This window comes from Ciconia boyciana, chromosome 17, assembly GCF_034638445.1.
Source record: "Ciconia boyciana chromosome 17, ASM3463844v1, whole genome shotgun sequence".
Lineage (NCBI taxonomy): Eukaryota > Metazoa > Chordata > Aves > Ciconiiformes > Ciconiidae > Ciconia > Ciconia boyciana.
This window is the reverse complement of record NC_132950.1, coordinates 10,252,289-10,265,904: the sequence shown is the minus strand read 5'-3', so window position 1 is coordinate 10,265,904 and position 13,616 is coordinate 10,252,289. Positions and strand designations below refer to the sequence as shown.

Genomic DNA, 13,616 nt, shown 5'->3' with positions numbered 1-13,616 from the left:
TTGAAGTAATACTTTTAGAAGCTACTGGCCTGTCAACTTAAACCACTGTTTAATGTTGCTTTGTTTGTTTTATTTTTTTAACTACAGTGGACTAAGCAGTATGTATGGCTAGATAATATATTTCAGTTGTAGGACAGTAACTTGACAGCCATATCCTCAATACTTCCAGGTCCAAAGCTTTGGAGAAATAGATTAACTTTTAACAAGTTTCTTAAAAGACTTTGGAACACCAAGGCAGAGCATTAAAGTAGGAACTTCTCAGAATTGCTGAATTTAGGGATACAATGTTTTCATAACTTTTAAAATCCTGATAATTTTTTAGTAGCTGTTGATCTGTATTCCCTCCTTAATGTAGAAGTGATTACTGTAACTTCATGCATGTAGTTCATGCAACTTTAAATGCACTGTTTCTTAAAAGTAAGTTTTCCAAGATCCCCTCCAAAATCAGAAGTAGGCTATTGAAAGAGAGGCATCAGACTGTGGGGATCTGAGGTTTAAAAAAGAAAAAAACCGCAACACAGCCCCTAAGAGAATAAGGTTGGGCTACAGTTTCTTCTCCTACCTTGCCATGTACTTGTCTAGCTTGCACAGCTGATGCATTGCAGACTGCTTGTGGATGTGTTCTTAATCTTGGTGTGGTTTGTTTTGGTTTTCTTTGGGGGTGTGTGTGTGCTTGGTGGTTTTTTGGTGTGTGTGTTTTTTTTTTTTTAAGGTAACCCATGGGTTAATGTATTCAAACACACATTGGTGTAAGGAATTGTAAGGAATGCTTTCCTTCTGGATTGGGAGATCTTCTTATCGTCCTCTGGTTGATTTGATGTTCTTTGTTAGAGGAAAAGACATTATAATACAAGTCTTTCTTCAGCTTAGAAGTTTTAACCATTAACATAAGGCAGAGCTGTTCAGAAGCTTTTTTTTTTCTCTAAGAACTAGAGTGTAGTTATGAGTGGATGTTTGTTTCAGTAATTACCAGCTGCTCCTGATTTAAGTAAGTGTCCTTTGATGTTCTGCAGTATCTTTGGATAACTGTCCTTTGGGCAAAGTAAAAAGAAAGCAAAAATTAGAAAGGGAGTCCTTAACATTCTCTTGGTAGAAAGAAGCTGCTAATAAAATGGCAAGCTCAACCTTTCTGTCTCCTTCCCTTCCATCCAGTGTAGCAAAATACATGAAAAGAGCTTAAAATCTAGCAAAATCTCGAGTGGAGAAAAATTATTTGAATTCCAAATACTCTTAAACTTTTAAGTTGTACTGTATGTTTTCTGTGTGATCTATTATCAGTACTCATTGAATAAACGTTGAGCTACGTTGGCTGCAGAATATCCAGGAAGTAGCATTTCTGGATAAGGACTTAGGGAAAACAATTTTTTTTTTCCTTTAAGATTCCCCTTTCCCGTCTAAGTAGATTTGGTGAGCTGTGATCTGTGAATCTAGATAAATTGCAGTCCACTCTTTGTGTTCACAAAGAGTGAAGAGATCAAAACTTCAGACAACTAACAGTTTTGGTGTTTGCCATGTAGATAAGGCCTTATTTTATTTTTTTGCTTAATGTGCAAAACCCAAAAGAAAATTTTGACTGGCTACAGGTCTGCATTGATAATACATGTATAAATTAGTTTTTCTTTTGCAAAATTTTTTGCAAAAGTTTTTCTCCTCTTGGATTAAAACAGAACTGGTGTCGCCAATTTAAAAACATAGAACCTATTTTCTCAGTACTTGTTTTTAAAAGTACTAATGTAATGCAGGTTTCTGCTTTAATAACAAGCATCCAACTGTCCTCACAGCGTACCTGTAAATATCAGAAGAAAAGAAGTGTGAGAAGGAAGTTGAAAAGAAAAGAGACAGAAAAAGACCACTGTGCTGTCAGAATAATTTTGGAATACTGCCTGGAGGCATTTGGTATTTCTGAAGATGATAATAAATGAAGTGTCATAGCAGTTGTGTCTCCGTGTATGTGTGTTTTCAAAACAAGAACTTTGTGTAGTTATCTGTAAGTATGTTTGGTAACTACACCATCCGGAATAATAGTAGCTTTTTCATAGTACCGAGAGCTTTATCAGTTAGGTAAGAGCCACAATGGAAGGAAAAACATATTTCCATAAACTTTTGATTATGTAATGGCTGGACTGTAGGCTTTTCATTTATAAGGCCTTCATGGGAGCCGTCTGGGTAAAATTCAGTGCATGCAGGAGCGCTGTTGGCTCAACATTTTCTTTGAAATCAAAATTATGTGAAACGTAATTGAGGCATTTGGGACTCTCCCCCAAAACGGTGGAATACATGGTTTCTTATGCTTGCCTCAGACATTGTTACAAGGTGACAGTTTTCTTATGAAGTACAGCCACACAACTATTTCAGAATATGCGTTTTGGAATTTTTTTCTGATGGTGATAACTCGAGAGATTCAGGAAATGCCCTTATTTCATGATCCTCTGTGATCCTAGTGATACTGTCAACCTCACAGGAGGGAAAAGCCCCATTTTGTTGATTATGCAAAAGAAAGTACAGCAATAGATGACAGTATCCATTTGCAAAACAATACCGAAGCACCTTTATACATAAAGCTGCAGGTAAATATACGATCTAATTTAGGTCAGTAATTAATCTTTGTACAAAATTACTGTCGAATTTTACTGCAACGGGATCATCACAGTTTCTGTAAAGAAACGAGAGGTTGTTCCCCCGATCAGTCTGAACTCCTGGAGGTTGTGGAATGATTATAGCCCAGAGAGGACAGGTCAGTGAAAACAAGAGGTGGCAATGGGAAGGATATTTGCCTGTTATCTCCAGAGAACTGAAAGAAGCGCAGATAGCCTTGGCTCTTAACAGCTGCCACCTTCCAAAACAATTCATTTGGACGTAGATGGAGACCAAAGTTTCTCAATTAAACAGAAGTATTTCTTAATTGCATATCCTCTTGGCAACAGTTACTAATACCAAATTAATTCAAGTATTCCTGAGGCCAGTGACAAAATTGGATTGATTAGATTGTTGAGAAATGAAGTTGGTGATTCATGTTTTATTTTACTTGTTTGGTTACATCACTCTTTAGCAGTCCATCCTCTGACTTCATCTGGCTTCCCAAAGCCTTACCCAATCTCAGCTATTCATACCAAGCAAAAGATGTTGGCAACAAGAGCCACAGTGTTAAGCATCTTGCACAATAAAAACATAAAACCTAAGTCGTGGCTAGAGACACAATTTCAAAAATTAAATTGAGCAGATAAGTAACGTTGCCTGAGCTGCTCTGTGTGTGTCATTTAGCTTTCCTATGGGTTCTGCAAGAACTGAGCTGAAGAATAACCTCTAAAATACCATCCATAAAGGTCTTTCCTCTTGTGTTGCTCTCTGTAGTAAAAGAATATTACCTAAATGGTTTTATCTACATGTGGGGAGCAACGGGGGGAGTAGAGGAGTGGAAAACCAAGTCTAGATGCTAGAAACAATTCTGATTTTTCTCTTTCGGAGTGCATTTTATTAAACCTTAGTATTAGATTTAAAAAAAAAAAAAGTGCTGAGCAGTCATGGATCCCTTCTTGAAGGTGGACTGAAGTTGTTCTGGGCCGTGACTTCAAAAGCATCTGCTTATTCATCTGAGATGTTATGTGGACTTACTCTGATTCAGCTGTGTGTGCATTTGAGTTTTCAGCACGTTATTTTCTTAAAATAGCCATTGTAATTTGCCTTACATTGATGCTATGTAGAGTAATGCGGCCTTGAAATTGACTTTTGAAGGACTCGCTGAGTAACTAGGGATTTCTTCACAATTAAATCTTTAATAAGGTCATAATTCCTATCTTCAGGGCACTGCATAAATACTCATTTTCATAATCCCCCTGTGGCTAGGGAAAGCAAGTACTGTCCCCATTTTCCTGTTGGTAAAACTGAGCACGAGGCAGAAACACTTATCAGAGGCTGCAGAAGAGATGAGTAGCTGAAGGTAGGATTAGAGTTTAGAAAGTCCCTGGTTCTCAGGACATCACATAAAGCAGCCTCTCTTCAACGTCCAGAATGACTGTGCTTCACAGAGCGGATAGATGTGCTGTGGGGAATGGAGTTGCTCTCCTTCCAAGTTGTAGAGCATAAAACTAGGCAGTAAGATGCATTACTTCACATAGCAAACAGCAGCTCTATTTTTAGAATAGTTTTGTCTGATGCTCCACCTTTCTGTAGGCAATCAGGACACCTACGATGAAGAGCTCGTCAGTCTCCCTGATAATCTGGTTATGCAGTAACTAAGGATTCGAAATGTAACAAAGGTCAGAAGATTTTCTGCTGTTTGCCCTAATAGTGCTTGGCCATCTGATGATGTAGAAAATCTTTGGAAGGCAGTATAGGTGCGTAATCGCAATGTCTGAAGGAGGGAAGGCATGTCTGCATGTTGGAAAACGCTACTGATGAAAATCATAGGACGGAGAGTGCAGGCACTACTTTCTACATGGCTTCCTAAGTTAACAGCAGATGCATGCAGATTCCTTGGCATTTTATAGCAGCAAAAAGGAAGGTACGCAGGCTGCGTAAGTCTGAACAGCCCTCTGAATGGAAAGATTGTGTGTCTGCCCTTAGGAGACACTTGCAAATTGGTTGATTGAAATAAACGCTTTTATGAAGTTGGTGTGCTCAAAGTACCGAGTTCAGATCCGCAGTCTGAATCTGTTTCTGGCTCTCAACGTGAAGAAAAGATAACTGTTTTTGGAGTAGGATTTTTTCTGTCCCTGATAAGGTTTAGAGAAGTTCTGTCACACACTGTCTCCACCCTCAAAGGATAATGCAAGTGAAATAATTATGCCTAAATATTTTTTATTATTATTTTCCCTCAGCTTTTAGAAGATGATCCATGGCCACGACTGAATGCTTCTGAGCCCATTCCTCCCCTCATGCATAGCAACATGATCTCAGAAAAATATTTAGAGCTGCCAAATGAGATTGCCAGAAGCAATTTACCTTCATCAGGAGCAACCCTGAAGGATTCAGGCCCACAGGAGGAGAAGTGCAGCAAAGCGTTGGCTTTGAGGATACACGAGTCCTACAGCAATGGTTTGTCAGTCAGTCTCTCCCCTTCCAACTCCGCAAATTCAGGCACGGACCAAAAAGGCTTCAAGGTGTCTCCTAATGGCCAAACAAAAGCCCAAGATGCAGAGAGGACACCCACAGCAAACTTTAAAAGGACATTGGAAGAATCCAACTCTGGCCCAGCTATGAAGAAGCCAAGACGTGGCCTGAGTCGAAACATTAGTGTCCAGCCAGAAGGCATCTCCACAACTCCACAGCGCAAAAACTCAAACAAGCTGACCATGCGACGCAGCCTGCGGGGCCAGAAGAAGCTCAGCAGTTCACTCTTCCACCCGCCCAGGAAAGCAGTCTGCGTTTGCTGAAGGGCATTTGTGTAAGGAAGTGTATTTTGGTCCGATTAGAATTTTAAAGTTGGTGCAGAAGTCTGAAACTCTTCCTGTTTTATCTTTTTTTAAAGTAGAAACTTTTTTTGGTATCAAACAGCTTTATCCCAGCCTTGTACTTGCTTGTATTATAACTGTGAATTTTGTAGATGTGTAGGGTATAAGTTACTGTAAAATGTGTGTAAATTTGTATTCCTTCATATAAATGTAGTCTTTTCTTCCTTGTATAATTGTTACAGCGGGGCTAAACCTTGTTTTAAAAAAAAACAAAACAAAACCTTTTTGTTAATTTACTAAAGTCATGAATTTGTATACGCTTCTTGTGATGAGAATTTCACAACTTTTTAACTAAAGTAAATTATTAAACAGAATGGAAGATATGTATTTTCGTAGTACTATATGTTCCACCTAAAGCGTGTCTTTTAGAGAATACACTAGGGGTCTATATTTTGTTTTTAAATTTTAGATTTCTCTACTCAGAAATGAAATGTACGTGGAAGCAGAGATGTTGAGTCTTGCTTTACACAGCTCAATGTCGATTTCTTTATGTTAATTAAAATACTATGCAGTATCTTACTTAGTTGTATTTTTTTGTAACATTAATCGTCAAAGTATTTAGCAAAAAAAAGAAGTGTGTGTTTTAAAACTCCGACTCCCAAAAGCATCCTACAAAGCCATTCCCATCCCCCGTTATAAATGATGGCATTTTTACCCAGGCATAAATGTGTGCCCTACGGAGGCATGAATTTTCTGCTATTCCAATACTGATGGTGCTGCTACTACCTTTCAACAGAAGTTCTTAAATTATTTTATGACTTATTTTCATTGAGTATGTGGACCATGTGTATGTTCACCTAAATAAAACACGTGAAAAGTTGATGGGGGTGCCTTTTTTTTTTTTTTTTTTTTTAATTTCAGGCTTAAGTTCCATTGAGCACATTCGTATTTATTTTGCATTCACTAAAATCTAATACTCTCCCCTTCTTCACTGTGGCTACGTGGCTTATGAAGCAAGACATCCTGCATGTTTTATTATGGAACTGATCTTGGCACTTTATTTATACTGTTTGTTAAACTTTATGATGTTTGTTAAACTTTAGCAATGTATAACCTGCATTTTTTTTAATGGGGAAGTAAAGGGCCAGTATTTTATTCCAGTAGCTAGGGTTGGTATTTATAGAATCTAATTCTTTACTGCTGGAACAATAAAACGGGGGTTGAAATCAGGCCTGCTATCTATATATGTTACCATGGTTACCAAAATCCTAGAGGGAATGTACGCTTTCTGCAAATGTATAATTCTCTTTCATCCATCCTGTGAATGCAGCACTATCTTACATGATGAAAATAACAGTCCAGCCAAATTGGATCCTTCAAGAGTTTATTTCTGTGTATATGGGATGTAACTTGCAGTTAACAATAAAGTTTTGCTATAACTGATGTTGAAATTACACACCACGTATGGGGGGGAAGTATATAGAGGCCAACAGCAGCTGTATATACTTACCTAGCAACAATCTTTGCAATGAACTAAGATAGTAATTGTCTATTTTCAATTTAACCTCGTGACATTCAACCTCTTAAAGATGACTGGTCACAATAAAGATGCAAGTAGAACATGTCAGATGAGTATCTGTATTGCTGCTCATAATGTAAATTTGCAAAAGAAAAAAAGACTATAGCAATTTTCCTGGTTTTTTTTGCTCTGTATAGAAGCAAAATGTAAATTTGCATCTAATTCTGCAGCATTCATAAACGCATGCCTCGTTCTCCCCCATTTCCTCACAACAGTTCTAGACTCGGGCTTCTCCAGCTGGGGGGGCAGACATTGGCTTTTTTCACTTTTAATAAACTAGACAAAACTTACAGGTTTTCCTGGGAAAGCTGCTGAATGATGGTAAGCGTTAAACATTCAAAGACATAAACTTGCCGATACAAACTGGCAGCAGTTGACGCTGCTGTATGCTTTGCCCACCTACGGATCGTTTGACTTCTCTGCAATTCATTATCGAAGCCGAGCCAGGGAAGTGTGGGAATTTACAGCTAACACATGAAACGTGCTCTCCTTTTCATAAAATCAAGTCTGAGTTACACCAACTTTTTTTTTCTTGCGAAATAAAGCTCCAAGATGTGTGAGAGCGCAGTTCTGCATCACCAAGCAGCAGCTGAAAGCGTACATCGCTTGCATCACCCTGTTGCGCTTTCCAAAGGAAGAGCGAGCCTGTAGCTCTCTTTTTCCAGAGGACAAGTCTCCTGTGGGGCAACTTCCAGTTGAGAAGCCACCCTTTGATATTTTCTTCAGGATGAGAGGAAGAAAATATGGTAATCATCGCCTCTGGTAATAAGTACTTGGTGAAGAAGGCTGCTGCGTCACACTTTCCAGTAATTAATTTTTTTGATACTTAGATTATGGCTGTTGCTTACAGAAGTCGGGGTAGATTCCCAGAACAGGTCACCCAGTCCTGACTTTAGGTGCCCGCGGCCTGGAACCACGAGCCAGCGGCCCAGGCTCCCCGGCGGAACCCTGACGGGCTGCGGGGAGCTGGCTGCGGCGGCGGGCCTCACCCTCAGGAATCCCTGCAGCGCCGGGGAACGTCCCTCTGCGTGGGGCAGCGCTGCCAGAACCAACGCACCCTGCGGGAAACCTGCTCCTACCTCTGAGGAGCGGTGGCTGCACGCGCTCCCGGCAGGGAGACGCTCCTTTGGAAGGCCCCGCGCTGCGCGCTGAGGGGGGGGCCGACCCCGAGGCCCCTCAGCCTGCGCCGTCTCCCTGCCTGCCGGCATTTCGATGGCTGCGCGGTTCCACCGCCGCCTGCCCCCCAGGCACCGAGCGGAGCAGGGCCCAGGCCTCCCCTCGCCTCAGGCAGGCGCCCCCGGGGCGAACAGCCCGCCCTGGCGCTCCTGGCGCTCCCGCCGCTCCCCCCTCAGGCCCCGCCCCGCGTCACGACCGCGCGGAAGGTAAACACTTCGCCGACGCCTCGCGTGGGCGGGGCCTTCCCCGCCAATTGGCGGCTCGGCGCGTGACGCATGGCCCCGCGGCTCCGCCTCCGCCCACGTGCGCGGGACTGGCGCGGCGGCTCTCGCGAGATCGCGATGTAAACAAAGCTGCGGGTGGGGGCAGCGCCGGCCGCCTTTCGCCCTCTCAACCGAGCTTGGGGCGCAGCCGCCCTCCGTGTCCCCCGCGCCCCGCCCACTGCTGGGAAGGGGGGCCGGGGGTTGGCCGGCAGCGGGGAGCAGCCCGCCTTCCGAGCCGTCTGATTGGCTAGCAGCGCGCGGTGCGCTGGGTGTCATTCCCCGTGGGGGTCCCAAACACTGTCAGTGAGGAGCCGGGCGGAGGGCAGAGGCGGCAGGTGAGGGGGCCGGGGCGGCCGCCGGCGGGGACGGGACCGGGAGCGCTGGGCGAGGGCTGGGGCGGGCCCGGGCTCCGGGGGAGCGCCGTGGCCGGCTCTGAGGGCGAGCGTGAGGGTGTGAGGCCGGCAGGGGCTGGGGCGCTGAGGGAGGGCGGGGGCCGGCGGGCAGGGCAGGCGCCGGCCGGCGGGAGGGGGCCACCGGCGGTTGGCCCGGCAGGGCGCGGGGCGTGCGGAGAGGGGCGCCCGGCGGGTCTCGGCGCCTCCCCGGGTGGCCGCGGCCTGACTCACGGGGCGGCAGTCGGGGGAGAGGCCGGTCAGGTCGGAGCGTTTTGTTCTGGAGTTGCTCAACAGCGGGCGGTTGAGGGTGCCCGGGGTTTTCCGGCCGCCGCCTTTCTGGGGCCGGTGCTCCCGCCTGTGGGAGGGCTCCCGCGCGGCAGAGCCCCGGTGTGGCAACTTCTCAGGTGCTCGGGGTTGCGGTGCAGGTGACAGCGCTCGTGGCTCGGGGGCGGGCAACGAGCAGCGGCTGGCGGAGGGGTCCCGCCGGATTAGGGCATAACGTGAGGAGAACATCTCCTTCACCTGCCATGTTTTTCTTTTAAGGTTGCTCGGCACGTCTGTCAAACTTCAGTTGTGTGGCTGAACGTTTTGTTATTGATTTCTATGGGGCGAAGCGCTTATCCTTGCCTCACGTCATGCCATGGCCCTTACAAAGACTGCCCGAACGTGAAATGGTGCGGGTAACCGGCACCACGTTGGGGATTTGGCTGTTTCTCCCGCTTTATGTAGTGGTTCTTGGTTTGGGGCGGGGGAGACAGTGCAGCGGATGTATGGCGGACCGAAGGGGTGGCTGGGATCTGTGATGCTCCTCAAGTGTTTTTTGCCTTTAGGAATGCTATGCTGAATTTTCACATGGAAGAACAAAAGCGTGAAGAAAAACTTGAAGGTGGCACAAAAAGCTGACATAAAACAAGTAGAATGTGTTCCGTCACGCTTTTTCTGTTAGCTTCAATGTAACCCATTATGGATTTTCAAGAGTACAATACACTGCAATTGTGATTGTACCTGATATTTAGATAATTATTTTCTAAGACAACAGGTCATTAGTAAATAATGGTCTTAAATCTTATGATAACTGTGTAGCTGTACCTCTATCTTTAATGTAGGGTTTGAAGAAATTTTTCCACTTTATCATGTAGGTTTGTGTTCTTTTTTGCCTTTACATATGTTGCAGGAGCTGTAGTGACCGAGATAAAAAAAACCCCAAACTTCTTTTTTCAGTGAGTACTGTATAGGGTCATAGTGCCTTACAGGTTTGTATAAGTCAAGTTTCCTTCTTCAAGAGGTTTTTATCATCCTGAAGAATATGTCAAGAACTAGTGTAATAAATAATCCTGATACAAATTATTATTAAAAAGAAATGTGTTTCTTACAGGTATCTGCAAAGAAACAATGGCGACAGAATCTCCGCGCCGCCCTAGTCGATGTACTGGAGGAGTGGTTGTTCGCCCGCAAGCTGTCACGTAAGCACGTGCTAGAAGAATAGCCCTTACTTGAAATGGTTTTTTATCTTCTTGTACAAGAAGAACCTAGCCTGAATTTTCTTTCAAAGCCAGCTGTGAGGGCTTGCGTTGACAGTATGGTTTTGTTGCACTGAGTATTTTCCAATAAGATAAAGTAAACAGATGTTGCATTCCGATCTCCTAGGACTGTGCAGGTCAAACTGCCTCCCTAAATGGGATGCTTTTAGCTTAATACACCGAAACCTTCAAAGTGTACGCTTTAAAGATGAATACTTTATCTTGCCATGTTTTGTTGTTTGCTGTACACTAGTTGTAGATCAATGACTGCAAACTTCTGCCTTAGGCTAGAAGGAACATATGTAGCATGTTCCTTTCTTGCTGTTCTTCTTAATAATGCCTTATCACAGGGGTGGATATATTAAAACATATAAGCCTGTCATTAAAGTCCTTCAGTAAGTAGAATTGTGGATTCTAATTTTTTTTTGCTGAAGAGAACAAAACCAAGAAAAAAAGAAGCAGCTACCTCTCGCCAGTCGGTGCGCATAAGAGACCATTTTTTTGCTTGGGCATCCTTATTTTTCTTGTATTCACATTAAAATACCTTTATGGCAAAAGAGCTTAGTAAGACAGTCTAGAAGATTTATGGTCTCAACTTTGTTAAAGGATTTTTGTAACAGTTTTTCTTTTTTCCTGGGGATGTTTATAGTGATGAATTGTTGCTGCAAAATGGCTCTGTATTGAAATGTTCACTTGCACTGTCAGGTTCAGTGGCTATTAGTTTGCTGCTGGAGATAGCTGTGTATTTCAAAATCAAGATTCACTTCATTTTTACCAGGGAGCACAAGAAACCTATCACTGTAACACAGAAAGTTTGTTAGAGGTTTGTCTTACAGCCATGTGATAGAATAAGCATATTTTTAATGCTGCAGAACAAACAAATGCATTTCTGTTTGTAATGACCTTTCCTTCAAAGTACACTTTAAAAATACAATAATAGAAAAACACTGTAAGAATAAGATTATCTCTTCTTTTGTTTTATTAAATATAATGGCTTGTTCTTGAGGTATATCTTTTCACCTCAAAAATTTCAGTCTTTTTGATGAGAGTTTGCATATGTTGAGCAGCCTGCAGCAACATTCTGCTGCTTATGTTAAACTCCTGGATTCTTACTAACAGAAGATTTTTTTTTTTTGGTGGGTTTTGTTGTTGTTGTTTTTAAGCACTTTAAAGATATCTTCTTGGAAGTTTTTCAACTTCAGGAGAGATTTAAGAGTACATACACTGAATAAAACATTTCCCAAACATCAACTTTGTTTCAAGATGTACTTGGGGAGGAAAAAAAAAAGTACTCATTTCATGAGCTTAAAAATGAAGCCAGTATGACTCTTGCTGGTAGGCATTCATGTGCGAACTTCAAACACTGTATTTAATACTATACCTGTAGACAGGTATTACTGCTAGGTAATAAAGGGCTCTGAAGGTACACAAAGACAGTTTTGGTGACCTACATAAATGAAAGAAGAATCAGCACTGGAAACCACAGCTCATTTATAAGGCCTCAGCTTGAAGCAGTAAGACAGACTTTGATGCAGTAATCCTTGGATTGCTGAACAAAATCTAGTTTGATCATGAGTTGGAATAAGCTTTCTAAAATTTAAAACATTATGTTTTGGATTTATCTTTGTTTTCAGAGAGGAGTCAACCAGTTAAGCTGATCCAGGTGTTGCAGCATTTGACTTGAAGTATCTTCTGTAGTGCTGTGTATAGGGCAGAGTACTTAATTCTTAAATACTAAACACTCCAATATCCATTAAAAGAATCTTACACAGCACAGTTCAGAAAGCATGAAGAAAGCATATGTACCTTTGGACATCAAGAGTCTGGATTTCCTAGTTTAAGATTTTTCTTTGTTGCTATTAGAAATCTTGAGTTAGCAGAGGAAAAATTACTACCAATATAAAAATTAATCTAGGGGCTGCCAAGCTGATACCTAAAGAGTTAGTTGTGGTTTTTTTTTTAATTGTTTCAGACTTTATGAAGATAGTTCTTGTTGCCAGCATGTTTCAGTATTACTCATTACAGAAAGCACAAACTTTTAGTGTAGTTTCAACACTGTCTGTCTAATGTAGTCAACCCACATTGTACGTTGCTCAGCAGTTACACAAGAGACTCGCCGCTTGTGCAGGGATAAGCTAATAAAAGCATTTGTGTAAATTGATGGGAACAAATGTATATGAACTTCCAAGAAGGAATAAGCTTCCAAAGCTATAAAATCTTATCTGAAAATACCTCCTTGCTGTTCTTAGTTAGGGTTTTGTTCCATCTCCTGCACCCAAGCTCTACCACTTCGTTATTGTACATAACGCATATGAGGTCGTAAAGTTTACTTGCACCACAAAGAGAGTGGCCTTTAGCTTGGGTCCTCATCTTCATGTTGTAATAGCCAATTCAAGGAGAAAAATACTGACGAATAACTTCCAAATGCCTGTTCTACTTTAGTCAGCCGCTCTGATGTGGAGAAAGTGGTTTATTTCTTGACTGTTATATTTCGTACTTCTCCCCCACCAGTTATTTCATAAACAGGTATCACTTAGCTTTTTACAGGCTTTTAGGCTGCTATTTATATTATCAGAAGTTTTGGCAGTATATTAAGTAACTGCATTGCATACTTAGTATTTTCCTTTGTGCTAACGATTGTGCAAGGTTTTTTTTTCTGGTGATATGTCTTATTTAATATATTAATAACCGTTTCTGAACTTCATTGGTAGTTAAAAATTCTCCTTCTGTTTTCAAGGGAACAGTCATATATGGAAAGTGTTGTTACGTTTCTTCAAGATGTTGTGCCACAGGTATGTGTAGATCTTTAAAACTATTTTTTTGGTGTACAAAGCAGTTGAAGTGTGTGTCAGACGGACCAAAATATCACTGAAAAACCAAAAAAATTTTGGTTTTTTGGATGTGAATCTTGAGACCAGGGTTTTGAAAGCATAGACTGCATAGACCATCTGAAAACTTGGCCTACAGATTTCCTCTGATAGGTAATAATGTAAATGAAAAACTTAGCTATGCAGAAGTTGAATTACAGTGTACATAGCAGGAAGAAGATTGCAGCCTTTTCCTATGATAATTTTGGCAATAGAATAGTTGGGGAGGAGAGAGACTGGGCATAATACTTGCTCTGCTTCTTATGAATGTGTTTTTTTCTGGGTTGTTGTTGGAAACCTATGTATGAACCCTGGCTGGATTGGTGTAGAACAACTTGGTAGACAAACTTTGTTGCCTTAACTTTTGTCATTGGCTGAAAAGGAGAAAGTTTCTTTTGCTTCCTTTACTCCCTCTTTTTTATCTTATTT

At 42.0% G+C, this 13,616-nt stretch overlaps 2 protein-coding genes across 14 annotated transcripts in view; both read left to right on the top strand.

The window, feature by feature from the left end:
• Nucleotides 1–5,969, top strand: part of PPM1D (protein phosphatase, Mg2+/Mn2+ dependent 1D) — a 28,232-nt gene extending 22,263 nt beyond the window's left edge. The window contains exon 6 of the mRNA XM_072882027.1: nucleotides 4,818–5,969. Coding sequence (XP_072738128.1) covers nucleotides 4,818–5,372 — 555 coding nt within the window. The 3' untranslated portion in view covers nucleotides 5,373–5,969. The remainder of the gene's footprint in view (nucleotides 1–4,817) is intronic.
• A 2,541-nt stretch (nucleotides 5,970–8,510) lies between these two features.
• The window catches only part of BCAS3 (BCAS3 microtubule associated cell migration factor), a 375,222-nt gene continuing 370,116 nt past the window's right edge, over nucleotides 8,511–13,616 (top strand). For 7 of the 13 annotated variants that reach the window (XM_072882067.1, XM_072882058.1, XM_072882066.1 and 4 more), the window contains exons 1-3: nucleotides 8,511–8,743; nucleotides 10,176–10,263; nucleotides 13,058–13,112. In XM_072882067.1, the coding sequence (XP_072738168.1) occupies nucleotides 10,193–10,263; nucleotides 13,058–13,112 (126 nt within the window). In that variant the 5' untranslated portion in view covers nucleotides 8,511–8,743; nucleotides 10,176–10,192. The remainder of the gene's footprint in view (nucleotides 8,744–10,175; nucleotides 10,264–13,057; nucleotides 13,113–13,616) is intronic. The other 6 variants (XM_072882059.1, XM_072882061.1, XM_072882060.1 and 3 more) reach the window with 6 other exon arrangements.